Source organism: Trachurus japonicus, chromosome 15 (assembly GCF_045865225.1).
Source record: "Trachurus japonicus isolate A0001 chromosome 15, Traja_1.0".
In the NCBI taxonomy this organism is placed as follows: domain Eukaryota; kingdom Metazoa; phylum Chordata; class Actinopteri; order Carangiformes; family Carangidae; genus Trachurus; species Trachurus japonicus.
The window spans coordinates 29,597,746-29,612,859 of record NC_140921.1 but is presented as its reverse complement, the minus strand read 5'-3'; the positions used below and the strand labels follow the sequence as shown (position 1 = coordinate 29,612,859).

The 15,114-nt window shown below is 44.6% G+C and overlaps 1 protein-coding gene across 1 annotated transcript; it reads left to right on the top strand.

The window, feature by feature from the left end:
* The first annotated feature begins 10,625 nt into the window (after positions 1 to 10,625).
* LOC146973911 (GRIN2-like protein) lies at positions 10,626 to 13,326 on the top strand. The gene has a single exon (XM_085799051.1). The coding sequence runs from the start codon at positions 10,629 to 10,631 to the stop codon at positions 12,174 to 12,176; it is 1,548 nt and encodes a 515-aa protein (XP_085655177.1). The 5' UTR covers positions 10,626 to 10,628; the 3' UTR covers positions 12,177 to 13,326.
* Positions 13,327 to 15,114: the final 1,788 nt, after the last annotated feature.

Below are 15,114 nucleotides of genomic sequence, written 5' to 3'. Positions count from 1 at the left end.
GTGAAATGTCAGGTGCCAACTACTTCACAAAGCTTGACGCCTCACAAGGCTTCTGGCAGCTGAAACTGGATGAAAGCAGCACCAAGTACTGTACCTCTAATACGCCCTTCGGCAGACACTGCTTTCTCAGACTGCCTTTTGGAATCAAGTCCGCACCTGAAATATTTCACAGAGCGATGGAGCAGATCATCGAGGGCTTGGATGGAGTTCGAGTCTACATTGATGACATCATCATATGGGGGTCCACAGCCCAAGAGCACAACGAGAGGCTGAACAGAGTTATGGAACGCATACAAAAGTATGGACTGAAACTCAACAAGAGTAAATGTGAGTTTGGCGTTCAAGAGATCCTCTTCCTGGGAGACAAGCTGTCTGCACGTGGTGTCCAACCAGATAAAGACAAAATACATGCAATACAGAACATGCCAAGGCCCACAGACAAGACAGGGGTGCTACGCATCATGGGGATGGTGAATTTCATAGGTAAATTCATTCCCAATCTGACAGCAAAGACATCATGCATACGAGAGCTTCTGCACAGGGACTGTGAGTTTAAATGGACAGTGAAACATGAGCATGAGTGGCAAAAACTCAAGGACACACTGAGCACAGCACCTGTGTTGTCATTTTATGACCACACGAAGAGGATAAAAGTGTCTACAGATGCTTCCAAAGATGGTATTGGTGCCGTTCTGCTCCAGGCTGAGGGTGAGCACTGGAAACCGGTAGCCTATGCATCTCGGGCTATGACAAAAACTGAATGCCGATACGCTCAGATCGAAAAAGAATGTTTGGGACTGGCGTATGGTTTGGAGCGGTTTCATAGCTACGTGTACGGCCTGCCGTCTTTCACAGTCGAAACTGATCATCGACCGCTGGTCGCCATCATCAAAAAGAATCTGAATGAAATGTCTCCACGGATTCAGCGGTTAATGATGAAGATGCAAAGGTACGATTTTGAACTGATATATACTCCAGGTAAACACCTAGTCCTTGCTGATGCCCTATCCAGAGCAACTACAGGCGACAGTGTGAGTGCAACAGACGAAGACATACAGTGTCACGTGAACATGGTGTCGGCTACACTGCCTGTGTCGGACACAAAGTCAAGACAAATAGCTGAGGCTACAGCAAAGGACGCTGAGCTACAGCATGTCATGAAGAACATGGATGAGGGATGGCCAGCTGGTTCGTGTCCACAATTTTACCATGTCAGAAGTGAGCTTAGTACTGTGGATGGTCTGCTGTTGAAAAAGGGCAGGATTGTTATTCCACAGGCTTTGAGAATGGACATGTTGCACAGGATACATGAAGGCCATCTCGGCATCAAAAAGTGCAAAAGGAGGGCGAGAGACACGGTTTTCTGGGCCGGACTGAACAAAGACATTGAAACACTTATAAGTAAATGTGAAACATGCCAGAAACACAGGAACAAGCAGAGCAAAGAGCCTATGGTGGTAGCTGAGGTGCCAACAGCACCATGGCACAAAGTAGGAATGGACTTGTTTCATCTCAGAGGTAAAGACTATTTAGTGGTAATGGATTACTACTCAAACTTCCCTGAGATGGCGCTACTAGCAAGCTCAACATCAACTTGTGTCATAACACATGCTAAATCTATCTTCGCCAGGCATGGCATCCCACACACCGTGGTGAGCGACAATGGCTCCTGCTTCAGCAGCAAAGAATGGCAGAAGTTTGCAGAGCAATATGATTTCAAGCATGTGACGTCAAGCCCACACTATGCACAGTCAAACGGGCAAGCTGAAAAAGGAGTTCACATTCTCAAGCAACTCCTAAAGAAAGCAGCTGACAGTGACTCGGATCCGTATCTGGCTTTATTGAGCTACAGAGCATCACCTCTTCAGTGCGGCCTGTCACCAGCTGAACTGCTGATGAAGAGGAAGCTACGAACAACATTGCCGAGTCATAAAAAGGACAAATTAAAGCAAAAGAATCACTCAAAGATTGAACATAAGCTACGACAACAGAAAATGATGCAAAAGTCATTCTATGACAGAACAACCAAGCATCTCCCTCCACTGACTACCAACGACACAGTCAGGATTGAGGATGCTGATGGATGGAGTACAAAAGCAACTGTCCTGCAAGAAGTTGCTCCACGATCGTACACAGTGAAAACTGATGATGGACAAGTCCTCAGACGCAATCGTCGCAGTCTGTTAAAGACTCCTCAAGGGACTGTTGGTGAGCTCAGTGTAACCTGTGGTGAATCTCAGGTAATTCCCACACCTGCTATGGACTGTAACACTGACTCTCACACACCTACTCCAAGCGAACCTGAGTTAAGAAGGTCCACAAGAGAAATCAGAAAGCCTGATAGACTGAACTTATAAACAAAGAAAATTCAATATGCATGTTAAAGATGTTGAACAAAATGTATATTGATTGATGTTGTGAATGTGTTCTAAATGGTCTAGTGTTGGCTTAGATATGAGTTATGCAATCTGATATAAACTGTTTATACAGCTTATATGTTGCAGAGTTATGCTGAATGTGAAATGGTTGAAATAACTGACACAGCTAATGTGATGATTCATGTTAATGCATTTTACCTTAGAAAAGGGGGGATGTTATGATTGGATGTTATTACATGTTTGACCGCTAGGCGGCAGTACTGGTTTGTAGTCAGCTTACCGTACCATATAACAGAGTAGAGCAAGACTGCATGAAGCCACATGTATGTTATTGAGAACGTGGGACATTAAACTAAGTTACTTGCTATCAACACGGCCTCATCCTTGGAACACGAACATGACAGAGACAAACCCCAGAAGACTTGCAGCTGTAACTGCAGATTTTTATTTGTAAAAAGAAATATTGAACACCAATGTATCATTTTCCTTCCACCTCACAATTATACACTACTTTGTGTTGGTCTATCACATTAAATCCCAATAAAACGCATTCAAGTTTGTGGTTGTAACGTGACTTTTGCAAGGCACTACACTTTAGTTAAAGCACCTGATTTTAAAATGCTTAAAATAAATAAAGGTCCGTTGATTATTTATCACACGGTTGTGTTGTTCCACACACAGATACATTGCACTGCAAAAACTCAAAATCTTACCAAGAATATTTGTCTTATATTTGGTCAAAATGTCTCATTTCAAAACTAATCTCATTATACTTAAATACTTGATATACTTGATAGTGGAGCAGGTTTTTCTTTCTCATTTCAAGCACGAAAAAATTGCTTTCACTGGCAGATTTTCCTACTTATTTCAAATGAAAATTTGTTTGAAACAAGTGAAATTGATCTAAAAACAAGTTAATTTTTACATGATGAGTCTTATTTTAAGTGGAAAGAGATTAGTTTTGACTAGAAATGAGACATTTTGACAAGAAATAAGACAAATATTCTTGGAAAGATTTTGAGTTTTTGCACTGAACAGAAGCCTGAACACTGAGACCAGTTCACCGACAGCTGGGAGAGGGTGTGAAGAAGCAGCTGTAAAAAAGAAGACGTCATAACTCGTGCTCATCCCCTGTGTCTTCATCTTTATCTTTTCACTGCGGCTGTTACTTAACTTCTTGGCATGTACGAAACTGATCCGAGAGCAGCTTAACAGCTCTGCAGTCGGCTGAATGCCACAGCAAGGGGGAGAGATGGTTACTGTTGATGGAGCTGTGACGGCGACGCAGGAGTGTGACACACAGCAGTGATGGCAGCTCTGTGGAAGGATCAGCTGTTCTCAACAAGTAACACACAAAATACTTCAAATACATGAAATGCAAGTAACACTGGAGAGAAACACACACACGCACACAGATGCTCCAAGAAAATCTTGGCTTTAATCTGTGCACAGCTGTCAGCCCCCCCCCCCCCCCATCCACCCAACACACACACACTCAGAGACAATAAGATGATTTCTTTAGATCCCTGCACTGACACACACTTGCAGCACCGTCCAGCTCTAATCTCTGCTGGTGTCACTGGGGTCAGGAATCGTGTTTCCAGGATAATTCAGTGACAAGTGTTTGGAGCGTCAGTGCAGCGACCAGCAAAGCCAGAGAGATCCAGCACATCATGAGAAGTGGTGGATGACGTCATCGGATGCAGTCCACTGAGGCCTCGAACACTCTCATCATCAGCATTCATCTGAACACTAACCAGTGCAGTAGACTTTTTTTTAATAAATGGACAAGACAGGAAATCAACCTTTATCAACCAACATATACGATTTTATCATTAAAAATACCAGAGTGAAAATGAATCATAAACCAGTGTAAATGAGTTATGGCAAAAAAAACAAAAACAAACAAACACAGACAGTGATGGTAAGCCGCTCAGACTGAGCTGCTGTACTGATCCCCCCAACTTCCAGCCAATCCAAGCACAGGGAAAGTGACCTGGTGAAATATAGGTTATATAAAAGTATATCATAGAGTAGCCTATAAACATAAGTATACACTCACCCACTCGTCGGCCTATAAGTTAATTGCATAGTCCTCAATAAAATGTAAGGTTGTCATGCAAGGAGGACATTATCTGTAAAGACCAAACTGTTTCTGTACCAGTCTCTAAACTGCTGTGAAGTTGGACATTTTAACATGGGAGTCTATGGAGATTGACTCTCTGTTGGAGACTGACTCTTGTGGTCAGTGGAGGAACTGCAGAGGTTGATGCTTGACTTGAATTAGGCTCCAAAGGTGACTTCTGCAAAACTGACTTTACATCCTAAAAATCATGTCCTTTCTCTCTCTCTCTCTCTCTTTGCTCAAATTCGAGAAAATGAGTGCGACCACTTCATCAAAGTAAAACAGAAAACAAATCGTCACCTGAGAGCTGTTATTAAAGGTGCTACATGTGAGTTTTTGCTACTGCTACATAGTTAGTGTTACCATGATGTCTGCTCGCCAGAGGAAATGTTTGTGAGCTCAGAAGCTTCACTCCTTTACCAGCAACACCTTTTCTTTTTAAGTATATTTTTGGGGCTATTTTGCCTTTAATGGACTTCCTGAAATAAGCCAGCTCGTTTATTTCCTGTCTTACATTATTGGACCCACTGATTACTGTAATCCAGCTGTGTCTGACCTCACAACAATGGTCAGGCACACGTGGATTAATCAGTTGGTCCAATAATGTAAGACAGGAAATAAACGAGCTGGCTTATTTCAGGAAGTAGTGGAGCTGTGCATAAAGCCCATTGTATGTTTCGAGGGCTTAGAACCAAAAGGGCGTAAGTGAAATTTGACAAACTTTACAGGAGAGGCAAAACAAAATTTTGACCAGACTTCAATCAACTGTATTCATTAACCTTAAACCACAACATTGCAACCACAGACATGCTTATATGAATGAGTATTTATGTAATAAACTTATGACATATTAACACAATGAACATGTTCTTAAACATTTTAAAATCAAAAAAATATGTCAAAAACGTCACATACGCCTTTTTGGCACCAAACATTTCCAAGTCTTCTAGGACATATTGGGCGTATCTGCTGAACAATGCATTGAACTGATTGAATAATTAACACTTGAATAAGTAATTAATTGTCATGTAACTCATTCATTAATTATTTTAAAAGGGTCCTATGTTCCCCGCTGTTGCTGGTCGATGGACTCTCTCTACTTATCTGGACTCTCTCTATCTATCTGGCCTGTCTAGCCTCTACCTGGTCTTTTTACTGTACTAAACTTAACCAACTCCTGTCTTTATTGCCTAAACCCAACCAATGGGACAATTACACTTCTCACTCAAAGTCACAACTCAACTTCTCACTCAAAAATAGGCAAAAATCTGCAAAGTCACAATTCCACTGCAGGTATGGGACAAAAAATGGCATGTTGCCCTGGTCTTTTTGGGGAAAAGCGGGGAACATAGGACCCTTTTTCTATGAAAGGATTCTATGTTGCCCAGTCACACACATAACAGGTACATAGGAGCTGGGGAACATAGGGATGACCCCAGTAAGGCTCTCAAGGCATGATTCTGTCTTACTGTAATCACTCTTGTGAGGGCATACATTCAAAAACAACTCTGACTCATCTTTAACTTCTTTAATATAGGATTCATCAGTTTGTTTCATAATATTCATCAAAATCTTTTCTGCCTCAGACAGTTCCATGTCTGCAGTTTTCTCAGCCATTTTCAATGCTGTTTAAGGGCAACAACTACACTTACGCCCTTCTGGCTCTAAACTAACATGTGGGTCCGACATGTATTTAGATGTATTTTTCAGGGCCAGAAGGGCGTAAGTGCACTTACGCCCTTCTGGCTCCAAACATTACTCACATTTTTGAGTTAGGTCTTTATTGTTTTGTTGCTTTATTCAATACAGTTTGATCTCAGATGGGTCATTTTGGCATCATTGGATAGAGCTCATCAAGACCTTTCTTTTGATATATAGAACTCATTTTCGCCCAAAATGTCACTTACGCCCTTTTGGTTCTAACCCCTCGGTTTGTTATATGTTTGGAACCTGTACCAATAAGCTGTACTGGTACTACTTGGCTGTGTGGTCATTAAAATAATCAATCAATTAATCAATCAATTCTGCCCCCTTTCCACAAATTAAAACAGTTCCCAGGTGTCTTAAAGACATGTCTGTGACATGCTGTGGTCAAAATCCCCCAAGGATCAAACATCTCAGCTCTTTTCATCCTCTACAACAGCCCTGTTCAGAACGGCTGCTTTCAGTGTCTGTCCCTTTACAGTAAATGCAAATGAACCACTCACCCCGCCCCTTTTACCTGCACCAGTACTCACAGGTAGGGGTGGGATTATGCAAATTCGAAAACTAATCATCATTGGATGACAACTGAGGGAACAGCTCGTAAAACCACATGGATTTCAACCTCAGGAGCCTGAAAATTACAGTTTTTGGGTTTTTTTTTTGTGGTGATGAAAAGTGCTTCAGCCCCAACACACCCTCCCAACAGCTCCACCTCTTTAAAGGGACATATTATGGATATACCACTTTTTTCGAAGGCTCTTTAAATGTTGATGTTTGTCTTACCTTCCAGCTGCAAAAATGTGAGAATTGACATCTGTAATTTTCAGGCTCCTGCGGTTGAAATCCATGTGGTTTTACAAGCTGTTCCTTTAGCTGTCAGCCAATGATGTCATTAGTTTTTGAATTTGCATAATACCACCCCTACCTGTGAGTACCGAGAGGGCTGTTTTGAGCAGATGAAAAGAGAGCTGGGATGTTTGATCCTTGGGGTATTGTGACCGAATCATGTCACAGACGTGTGTAAGACACATGGGAACTATTTTAATTTGTGGAAAAGGGGCAAAATATGTCTCCTTTAATGAAACCTTGTTCAGAGAAAACCCACATATTGGCCTTGAACATTTGAAACAGTCAATGAACATGCTGTTTGCTGCTTTTCTTTTTAACCCTATCACATCATATATATGTGTTATCATCACACACCGTGGATTCACTGTCTTTTTAAACTTATTCTCTGGACTTGTGGCACCAGTGCGTCATCACCACGCTCTCCGGTGTCCTCCATGTTTGTCTGACTGTGTGTGGAACTGGAGAGCAGGAGGCTGGTGCGTGAAATTAGCTGCAGACGAGTCGACCACAAACACAAGCAGCTCCCAGCTGATTTGTTTTGGCTGTCTGTTGTGTCATTGCTGCCTGAAAACACACACACAGAGATACACACACATACACACACACATATACAGGCCCACTGAGTATTGCAGTTTCCATAGCAACAGTGATAGTGATGGAGAGTGGGCTGGTGTCGGTGGGAGGGTTGCAGGGAGGTTGAGCAAGTGAACGACAGTGTGTGAAATTAAAGCAGTAAGTGAGGTCAGAGTGGAGGTGTGTGCATGTGTGTGTGTGTGTGTGTGTGTGTGTGTGTGTGAAGGTATAAGAGTGGAGAAAGAAAGGAAACAGGAGGAGTTTCTTCATTTTTCCCTGGTGCACACATTCATTCATGCATCAGCCCCACTCCCCTCTTCCCAGGTGGGGGGACAATGACGCCGGCTGCCTGACTATCTCCTCTCATTATCATTCCCCCTCCCCCCTCCATCCGTCTCCCACTACAGCTGGATAAGCCAACCAACCACGAGCGGCTCGACTCTCCGCTCGCAGAACGGGAGGGATTTGAAGATTGCAATTCTCACATTTGCAATCAGACGTAGGAGAGAGGATTATCTCCAAGGTCTCCTCCATCTTGCGCACATCAGCCGGGGGGGGGGGAGAAGAGAAGAGGAGGCTGTGGAGGAGACATCTGAGGCAGGGAGAGAGGAGAGAGAGGTCACCTGTGGATGAGAGGAGGAGGAGGAGTGATGAAGGCTTTCTGAGGAAGTGCATCCATCACCCGACTGATCCGAGAGGGAGAGCGAGGCTGAGCGGCGAGCAGGGCACTGTGAGAGGTAAACCTTCACATCCTCCTTTCTCCTGAGGAACACTCATCCTGTGTGTGTGTGTGTGTGTGTGTGTGTGTGTGTGTGTGTGTGTGTGTGTTTAGCATGCAGGCATATTGTTGTGTTTGTATCCGTTTGTTGTGTTCAGAGGGTGTGAATGTGGCTGTGAGGAGGGTGGGCGGGGGGGGGGGGGTGTGATGGGTTGAGCCCCACCTCCTGTGCTGCTAATTCAGGACCAAGAAGAGAAACTGAACGCTGTTTCCTTGAATGAGTCAGGACCATGGAAAACATCTCACACCTGTTACCTGCTCAGTCTGAACCTGAACTCACATCTGACCAAACAAACACACACACACACAAAATCAGGCTGTAATTATGATTGGTCAGTGTCTTTTAAATGGAGTTAGTACAATTCAGACTGAAACCTACAGATGAGTGTGTATGCCGGGCTGAAGTGCCGACTTGTTGCCGTCTGAATCCTGTGACTCACTTCATGATGCTACGTCCTCATGATGTAATCTGGAGCCAGTCAGCTGTTCATGATGGTGGTTCATTTTGGAAAAGTTCACGTCTCTGAGTGAGACGATAGAAGACGAACACGTCTCTCATACCTGTGTGTGTGTGTGTGTGTGTGTGTGTGTGTGTGTGTGTGTGTGTGTGTGTGTGTGTGTGTGTGTGTGTGTGTGGACAGAGCTGGAGTCAGGGTGTGTGTTTAGCTTAGCTGGGAGCAGGTGGTCCAAAGACACACCTACCAGCAGATCTACAGCTCTCTGATGAAGGCATTGTGTCTCGTTTGTGTAATGGTGTGACCCCACCCCCCACCCTCCAGACAAGTCATTTTTACAGTGAGCTCTAGAGGTGTTGACAAGTTCCTCAGGATGTTATACATTTACAAGAATGACATCATAATGTGGACAGTCTGTTGTCTTTATGATTAAAGACGCTGTCGAAAGCTGATTTCCCTCTAATGTGAAGAAAGAAAACTGTTACATTATATTTAAGTTCACTTCTTCACAATGACAACCTCATACCAGGTTCATTTCCACATGCAAAAAACAAATTGTTGCACAAAAAATGCAACAGTTTGTTCCCTGAGCTGCTTTCTATCTGTGAGCAGCACCACTATTTTTTATTTTGCATTGCATTATGGGAGAAAAGTGTGACTTTTTTGTTGTTGTTGCATGTGACTGTGATTAATAAGCAGAGGATGTGTGATGTATGACCTGGCTGGCAGTATGCTTTCACTTCAGTTTGTAGTCTGTCCACTGGGGGGAGCTGTAGTGAGTGTTCACCAGACTCCCAATAAAGAACCTGAGCATGTGAGATAAGAAGGACTTCATATTTGTTTATGTTGATGCAAAAATGTGTTTATAAGCAGAAACATATGTTTTTAAGAGAGATTTAGTGGAAATCAAAAAGGAAAAATGTAACTGACGAACCAAACTAACATCCTTGAGAATGCTGACACCTGCTGGTGACAACAGGGACTGAACCGTCAGTGGTGTCACTGTGGAGCGTCATCATCTCCTGCTCAGTGACTGGACCAGTCAGTCACAGGTGGACGGTTCAGTACCTGCTCTCACCAGCAGGTGTCACACACCTGCACACACATCTGTGTTGGAGAGACTCTGACGTTTGCCCCACACACTTTGTGCAGCAGTGATGTTCTGTAGCTTCATGATGCTTTTCCATCTCCATCTGCTTTTCCATCTCCCCCCCCCCCCCCCCGATATATAGCTAGCTGATTAAAAAATAAATCCCATGTGTTTGCGAATTTACCGTACTTTCTGGTCTTTAGAGTGCACCTGAGTATAAGCAGCACCAGCTAAATTTTTAAAGAAAATACATATAGTCCGCTGGTACGTTCCTTTCGCCCATGTGCATTTGTTTAAAATAAAAATAAAAATCAATAAATGGAGCAGTGGATAACGTTACATAACAATGTTACGACATGTGTATTTGTAGTCTTAACCATCATAAACAAAAGATTACGGGTTACGGAGCGCGTTTGTGTTGCAGTGTGCAGAGACGAGAGCTGGGACACCGGGTCGGGGGAAAAATGTTTGCGGCTTATAGTCCAGAAAGTACGGAAGGCCTATATAGGCTACAGTAGCTATAGAAAGAGATAGATTTGGTCCCCCCCAATGTTGACTCCATGGTTACGGCCTTGATTAGAGTCCTGTTTTTATTGCCAAGTTATTTTTAGCGTATAAGGAATTTGTTGTGGTGTTTATTTAAACACACAGTTTTATGTCATCTTAAAGGTCTTCCATGGCAGAGGCCGGGCATCCTGAGTTGGAGCTGAACCAGAGGGTGGGGGGTGTTTCCCTGGAGTCAACCCTCTGTGGTCAGTTCCTCTGTGACACCTCCCAGACCCCCACCCAGGCTGTGGGACCAGCAGCACCAGCTGCAGGGCCAGCTCCCTCCTGCCAGGAGGAGCCGATGGAGGCCACCACCATCCAGATCTGCACCGCATCTCCTCCTGGCAGAGAAGCCAACTGCAGCGGTCTGAGGGTGAGCAGAGCGCCTGGTGGTGAACAAGAACAAAGTCCGTCTAAACACTGTGTGCCCCCCAGGGTGTCGAGCCGCCCTCAAAGCCTGGTTGAGATGTCTGCGCCCCTGCACCACAGCGTGAACGTCACCGGCAGTCCTAACCCTCAGGCTGGCAGGACACTAGCAGTGGCGGTGGCCTCTCTGCCTGTTCACAGGAGTCACTCAGACTCATTACCCCCCCGCGCTCCAGACGGCCAGGCCTGTGGCCTTGTTTGCCGCGGAGGGGGAGATCAGAGCATCCAAGACTCTGACAGTCACTCCACCCTGGCCTGCAAGCAGCCCATGCTGCTGCAACAGTGCAACATGGTCACCACCACCTGCAGGGGGGTGACCGGTGGAGAGGCCGCTGCACCGCAGCCGCACGCCGGGTGTGGGTGTGCATCGCCCCCCAGGGAGGCTGTTGAAGAGAAGGCCCGTCTTCTCCCCAAGTGTGACAAGGCCCTGTGTTACAGCTCTTACCTCCCTCATGCCAACTTCGAAGACACATTTGCGGCCTACTGCCACCCCCAGCCCATCCCCGCCCCCTCCCAGCTGCAGCCCCGGCTGGAGCAGATCTGTGACCAGCGTGCCACGGTGCTTCCCTCGGCGATGAACCACCTCACCCTGCCTCGCCTCATTTCCTCTGTCAGCGAGACGGGCCTGGATGCCAAACATCTGCTGCGCTGCTGCAACCTCAGCTGCTCCTGGGTCAGCTCGCTGCCTCCCGGCGGCGGCCCACAGTCCCAGAAGCACTTCGGCGGGGAGGGGTGCTGCTGCTGCGGCGGCGGTGGCCCCCCCATCAGCCGAGCCAGAACAACCACAACCACCAGGGACATGGGGACGATGACGGGCCGCAGGGAGCTGAGGGACGTCGGGGTGCAGACGGGACAGACCGTCTCAGCCCACGTCTTCCCTCAGATCTGCCTGGCGGAGGAGAGCCGGCGTGAGGCCCCCTCCTCCTCCTCCGGCCAGACCCCACCGCCCACGAACACTGACAAGAAACCAGGTGGTGCTCCCAAATCCCCGGTGAAGGAGGTGAAGTGGGACGCAGAGGGGATGACGTGGGAGGTGTACGGGGCCTCCGTGGACCCCGAGGAGCTGGGCCTGGCCATCCAGAAACACCTGGAGCTGCAGATCAAGGAGACGGCGAGCCGCGCCGCCAAGCTGTCCCGCCAGAACACCAACACCTCCCGGCAGAGCGGGAACACCAGCTGCCGCAGGAAGACCAGCAGGATGATGGGCTCCATCCGGACCTGCTGCACCCACACCACCACAGCCGTGGACTGACGCCGATGGACAGGGACAGAACCTGAACACTGTGTTTGTTGGGTAGCCAGGACGGCTACTCAGAGCTTCGGCCTCAAACGTCCCCCCACCCGACTGATCAAAAGGACCGTGGAACAAGACAAAGAACAATCTGCATCACTGGAAACGCTTCACATCAAATGTCTCATTATTAAAGATTTGTGTTTTATGTCATCACTGAAGTTAAAAGATAATGACTGAGAAGAAGCTAATGCTAAGCTAAAACTAATGACAGATTGATATTTGGATCAATAGCCTACATCCAGGATTGGACGTTGTTGCAGCTTTGCACTGCCAGTGTTGAGGACGCTCCTTGTGTGTAACTACTGACAACAGCAGCACCTGTACAGTGTAAAGCAATCTGATACAACAGGCCTGCAATAAATACTATGAATGTGTAGGGGAGGGGGCGGGGCTAATGTAATCCAGTGATAAATGTTAATGTCAAATGTCAATACAGTGTTACCTCAAGTTAACCTGAACATTCACCCTTGACCTGTGGTTCCCTGTCCCACACACGCACGCACGCACGCACGCACGCACGCACGCACGCACGCACGCACACACACACACACACACACACACACACACACACACACACACCGCAGGTATGGTAGTTCTTATATGAGTGAGTGATAGGCACATCTACATGTGATTGTATTATTTAATAAACATGATTTTGAACTCAGCATCTTCATCATCCCAGTAAACAAGATTTTCTTTTGATAGTGTTGATGACATTAAAAGGACACGAGGCTCCAGATCTTCTCTTCTTCACTGCAGGCTCATGCCTGTGTGTTTATTCATAGCTGAGTGCTCAGTGATCATGGGACTCACAGGCCCTGGATCAGCGTGGGAACAGAGCGTACAGTGGGATTAGGTTTAGTTAATATTGGCTGTGCTGGTTTTTGAATATACAGTATATTCTTCAAGATATTATCCAGTTTAGTTATTTTATGTGTCAATCAAACTTTGCAATGTTCTATAGTTCTCCAAAAATCAAGAGAACTCCTCATGAAAAAATGTGTATGTATTGAAGAGTGTCTATGCTGCAGCTGCATGTGTGGCTGTGGTCAGTGGCTTCATGCAGTCTCTTGGGAAAGCTCATTAATAAATAATACATGGGATCAAATGTTTCAATTATATTTTCATTTTAAAGATAACGATTAAATAAGTACAGCAATGTTTCATTTATGTTATTTTCATTTTTTGTCAATTTATTTTTCTCTTACACTTCTCACTTCTGTTCCCATCATGCCCCTGCTGTGTTCCCAACTTTCCCTGTTATGCTTACGCCTATAATTAAGTCCCTATTAAACTAATTTAGCAAATTGTGTAATAATATATTCATAGCCTATATAATTCCATTTCTGTCTAATTTTGTTTCTGATATCTCATATGTGCAATTTGCCATCATTAAGACTCCATAAAAGTAGAAGTGTTCGAGGAGGATTATTACAGTGAGAAAAAAAACAAAAAAAATCAGACCTGAACACTCTTTTAATTGTATTTGGTAACGCTTCAGCTCTGTAGAAATATTTCACTTCCAAACGAAACCTTTTGTGGGTCAAACAAATTCAGAATGCAGCAGTTAAATACAGATATTTAATTCTGTAAATGGTACCTCTGTGTTTTCCACAGAAAACGGTAGCCTACATGGATGATATAGATTATCATTTACTGCATACAGAAGCTACAAATACTCAAAAATATATCCCTTTATCTCAAGATAACAGGGCTTTGTTTTCTTTTTTGGGATAATGGGATAAGTACCCCTTTACCTAAATGATCTCAGTAATGACCTCGTTATGTGGAGATAACAGGGTATTTATTCTATTCTGTTGAGATTCTTCTATTTGGACAGGACAGAGCTCCATTATCTGGAGATAAAGGGTAAAAAGAATAATGGTGAATGATGGCCTCTCTTGGCTTCTGAACATTTGTTCGGAGTGTCAGTGTCAGTTACTCAGTCAGTATCAGTGGCTGCAGCCTTGTGGTTGTAGTATGAAGCAGGAGTTGAAGCAAGTCCAGCTCTATCAGATTGCTTTTTTCTCAGTCTATAATGTTAAAAATAAAGTGTTCTTTTTCTTATATTAACATAATGGTATTCTGTATCTCAGCAGCTACATGGCAGATGATCATGAACTGCTGTTACGTCCTGGTCCCCAGATCATGACTCATGAGTTTGGTCACAATTCATCATCTATCAAATTCGAGTGGATGGATCAACATTAACATTGGTAATGTTATTTTGTTTCAATATGCTGATTGACAGTGGGACCACTGACTGGTAGCTTGTGTCATATGATAAGGCTTCTATAGGGAAACACTGTGTTTAGCTAAACATGAGGTATTAGGGGATGTCTATCATATGAATTGGAGCCCTGACCACTAATTCTAGTAGCTAGGCTACACATTGATAAGTGTTATATCAACAGATTTTTAGTCAGAGGAGGCATTTTGTTTCCAAGCTGACTGTCTGTCTGTTCTCACTCGCTTTGGCACAAATACTCACCTGGACTTAAAGATGAACTGATTAGACTGTGGTGACTAAAGGTCAAAGTTACATTGACTTCACATAACATGATTTTGGTCTAGTGAATGCAATAGCCTATCTCTAGAGCTCCTCAAAGAATATTTTCAAATTTGGTACAAACATGTATCTGCACACTGATAAGCTGATTACTTTTGGTGATCAAAGGTCAAAGGCCATCACTCCAAACTTTACACAGCAATTATGACAAAGTTCATCCTAATGGTCAATATTTTATATGAGGCAATATTTAATGAGGGAAAACAGGGATGTAACCTGAAAGTATATGGTGGAGGCCGACATGAGGTGATTCTAGTTCTGAATCTGAACATCGTTCTAAACAACAGTTTGTGTGTGAGTCATACAGCAGTGACACTCAAAGTTAAA

Coding starts and splice junctions, on each gene's coding strand:
- LOC146973911 (XM_085799051.1), top strand. CDS start 10,629: ATGGCAGAGGCCGGGCATCCTGAGTTGGAGCTGAACCAGAGGGTGGGG.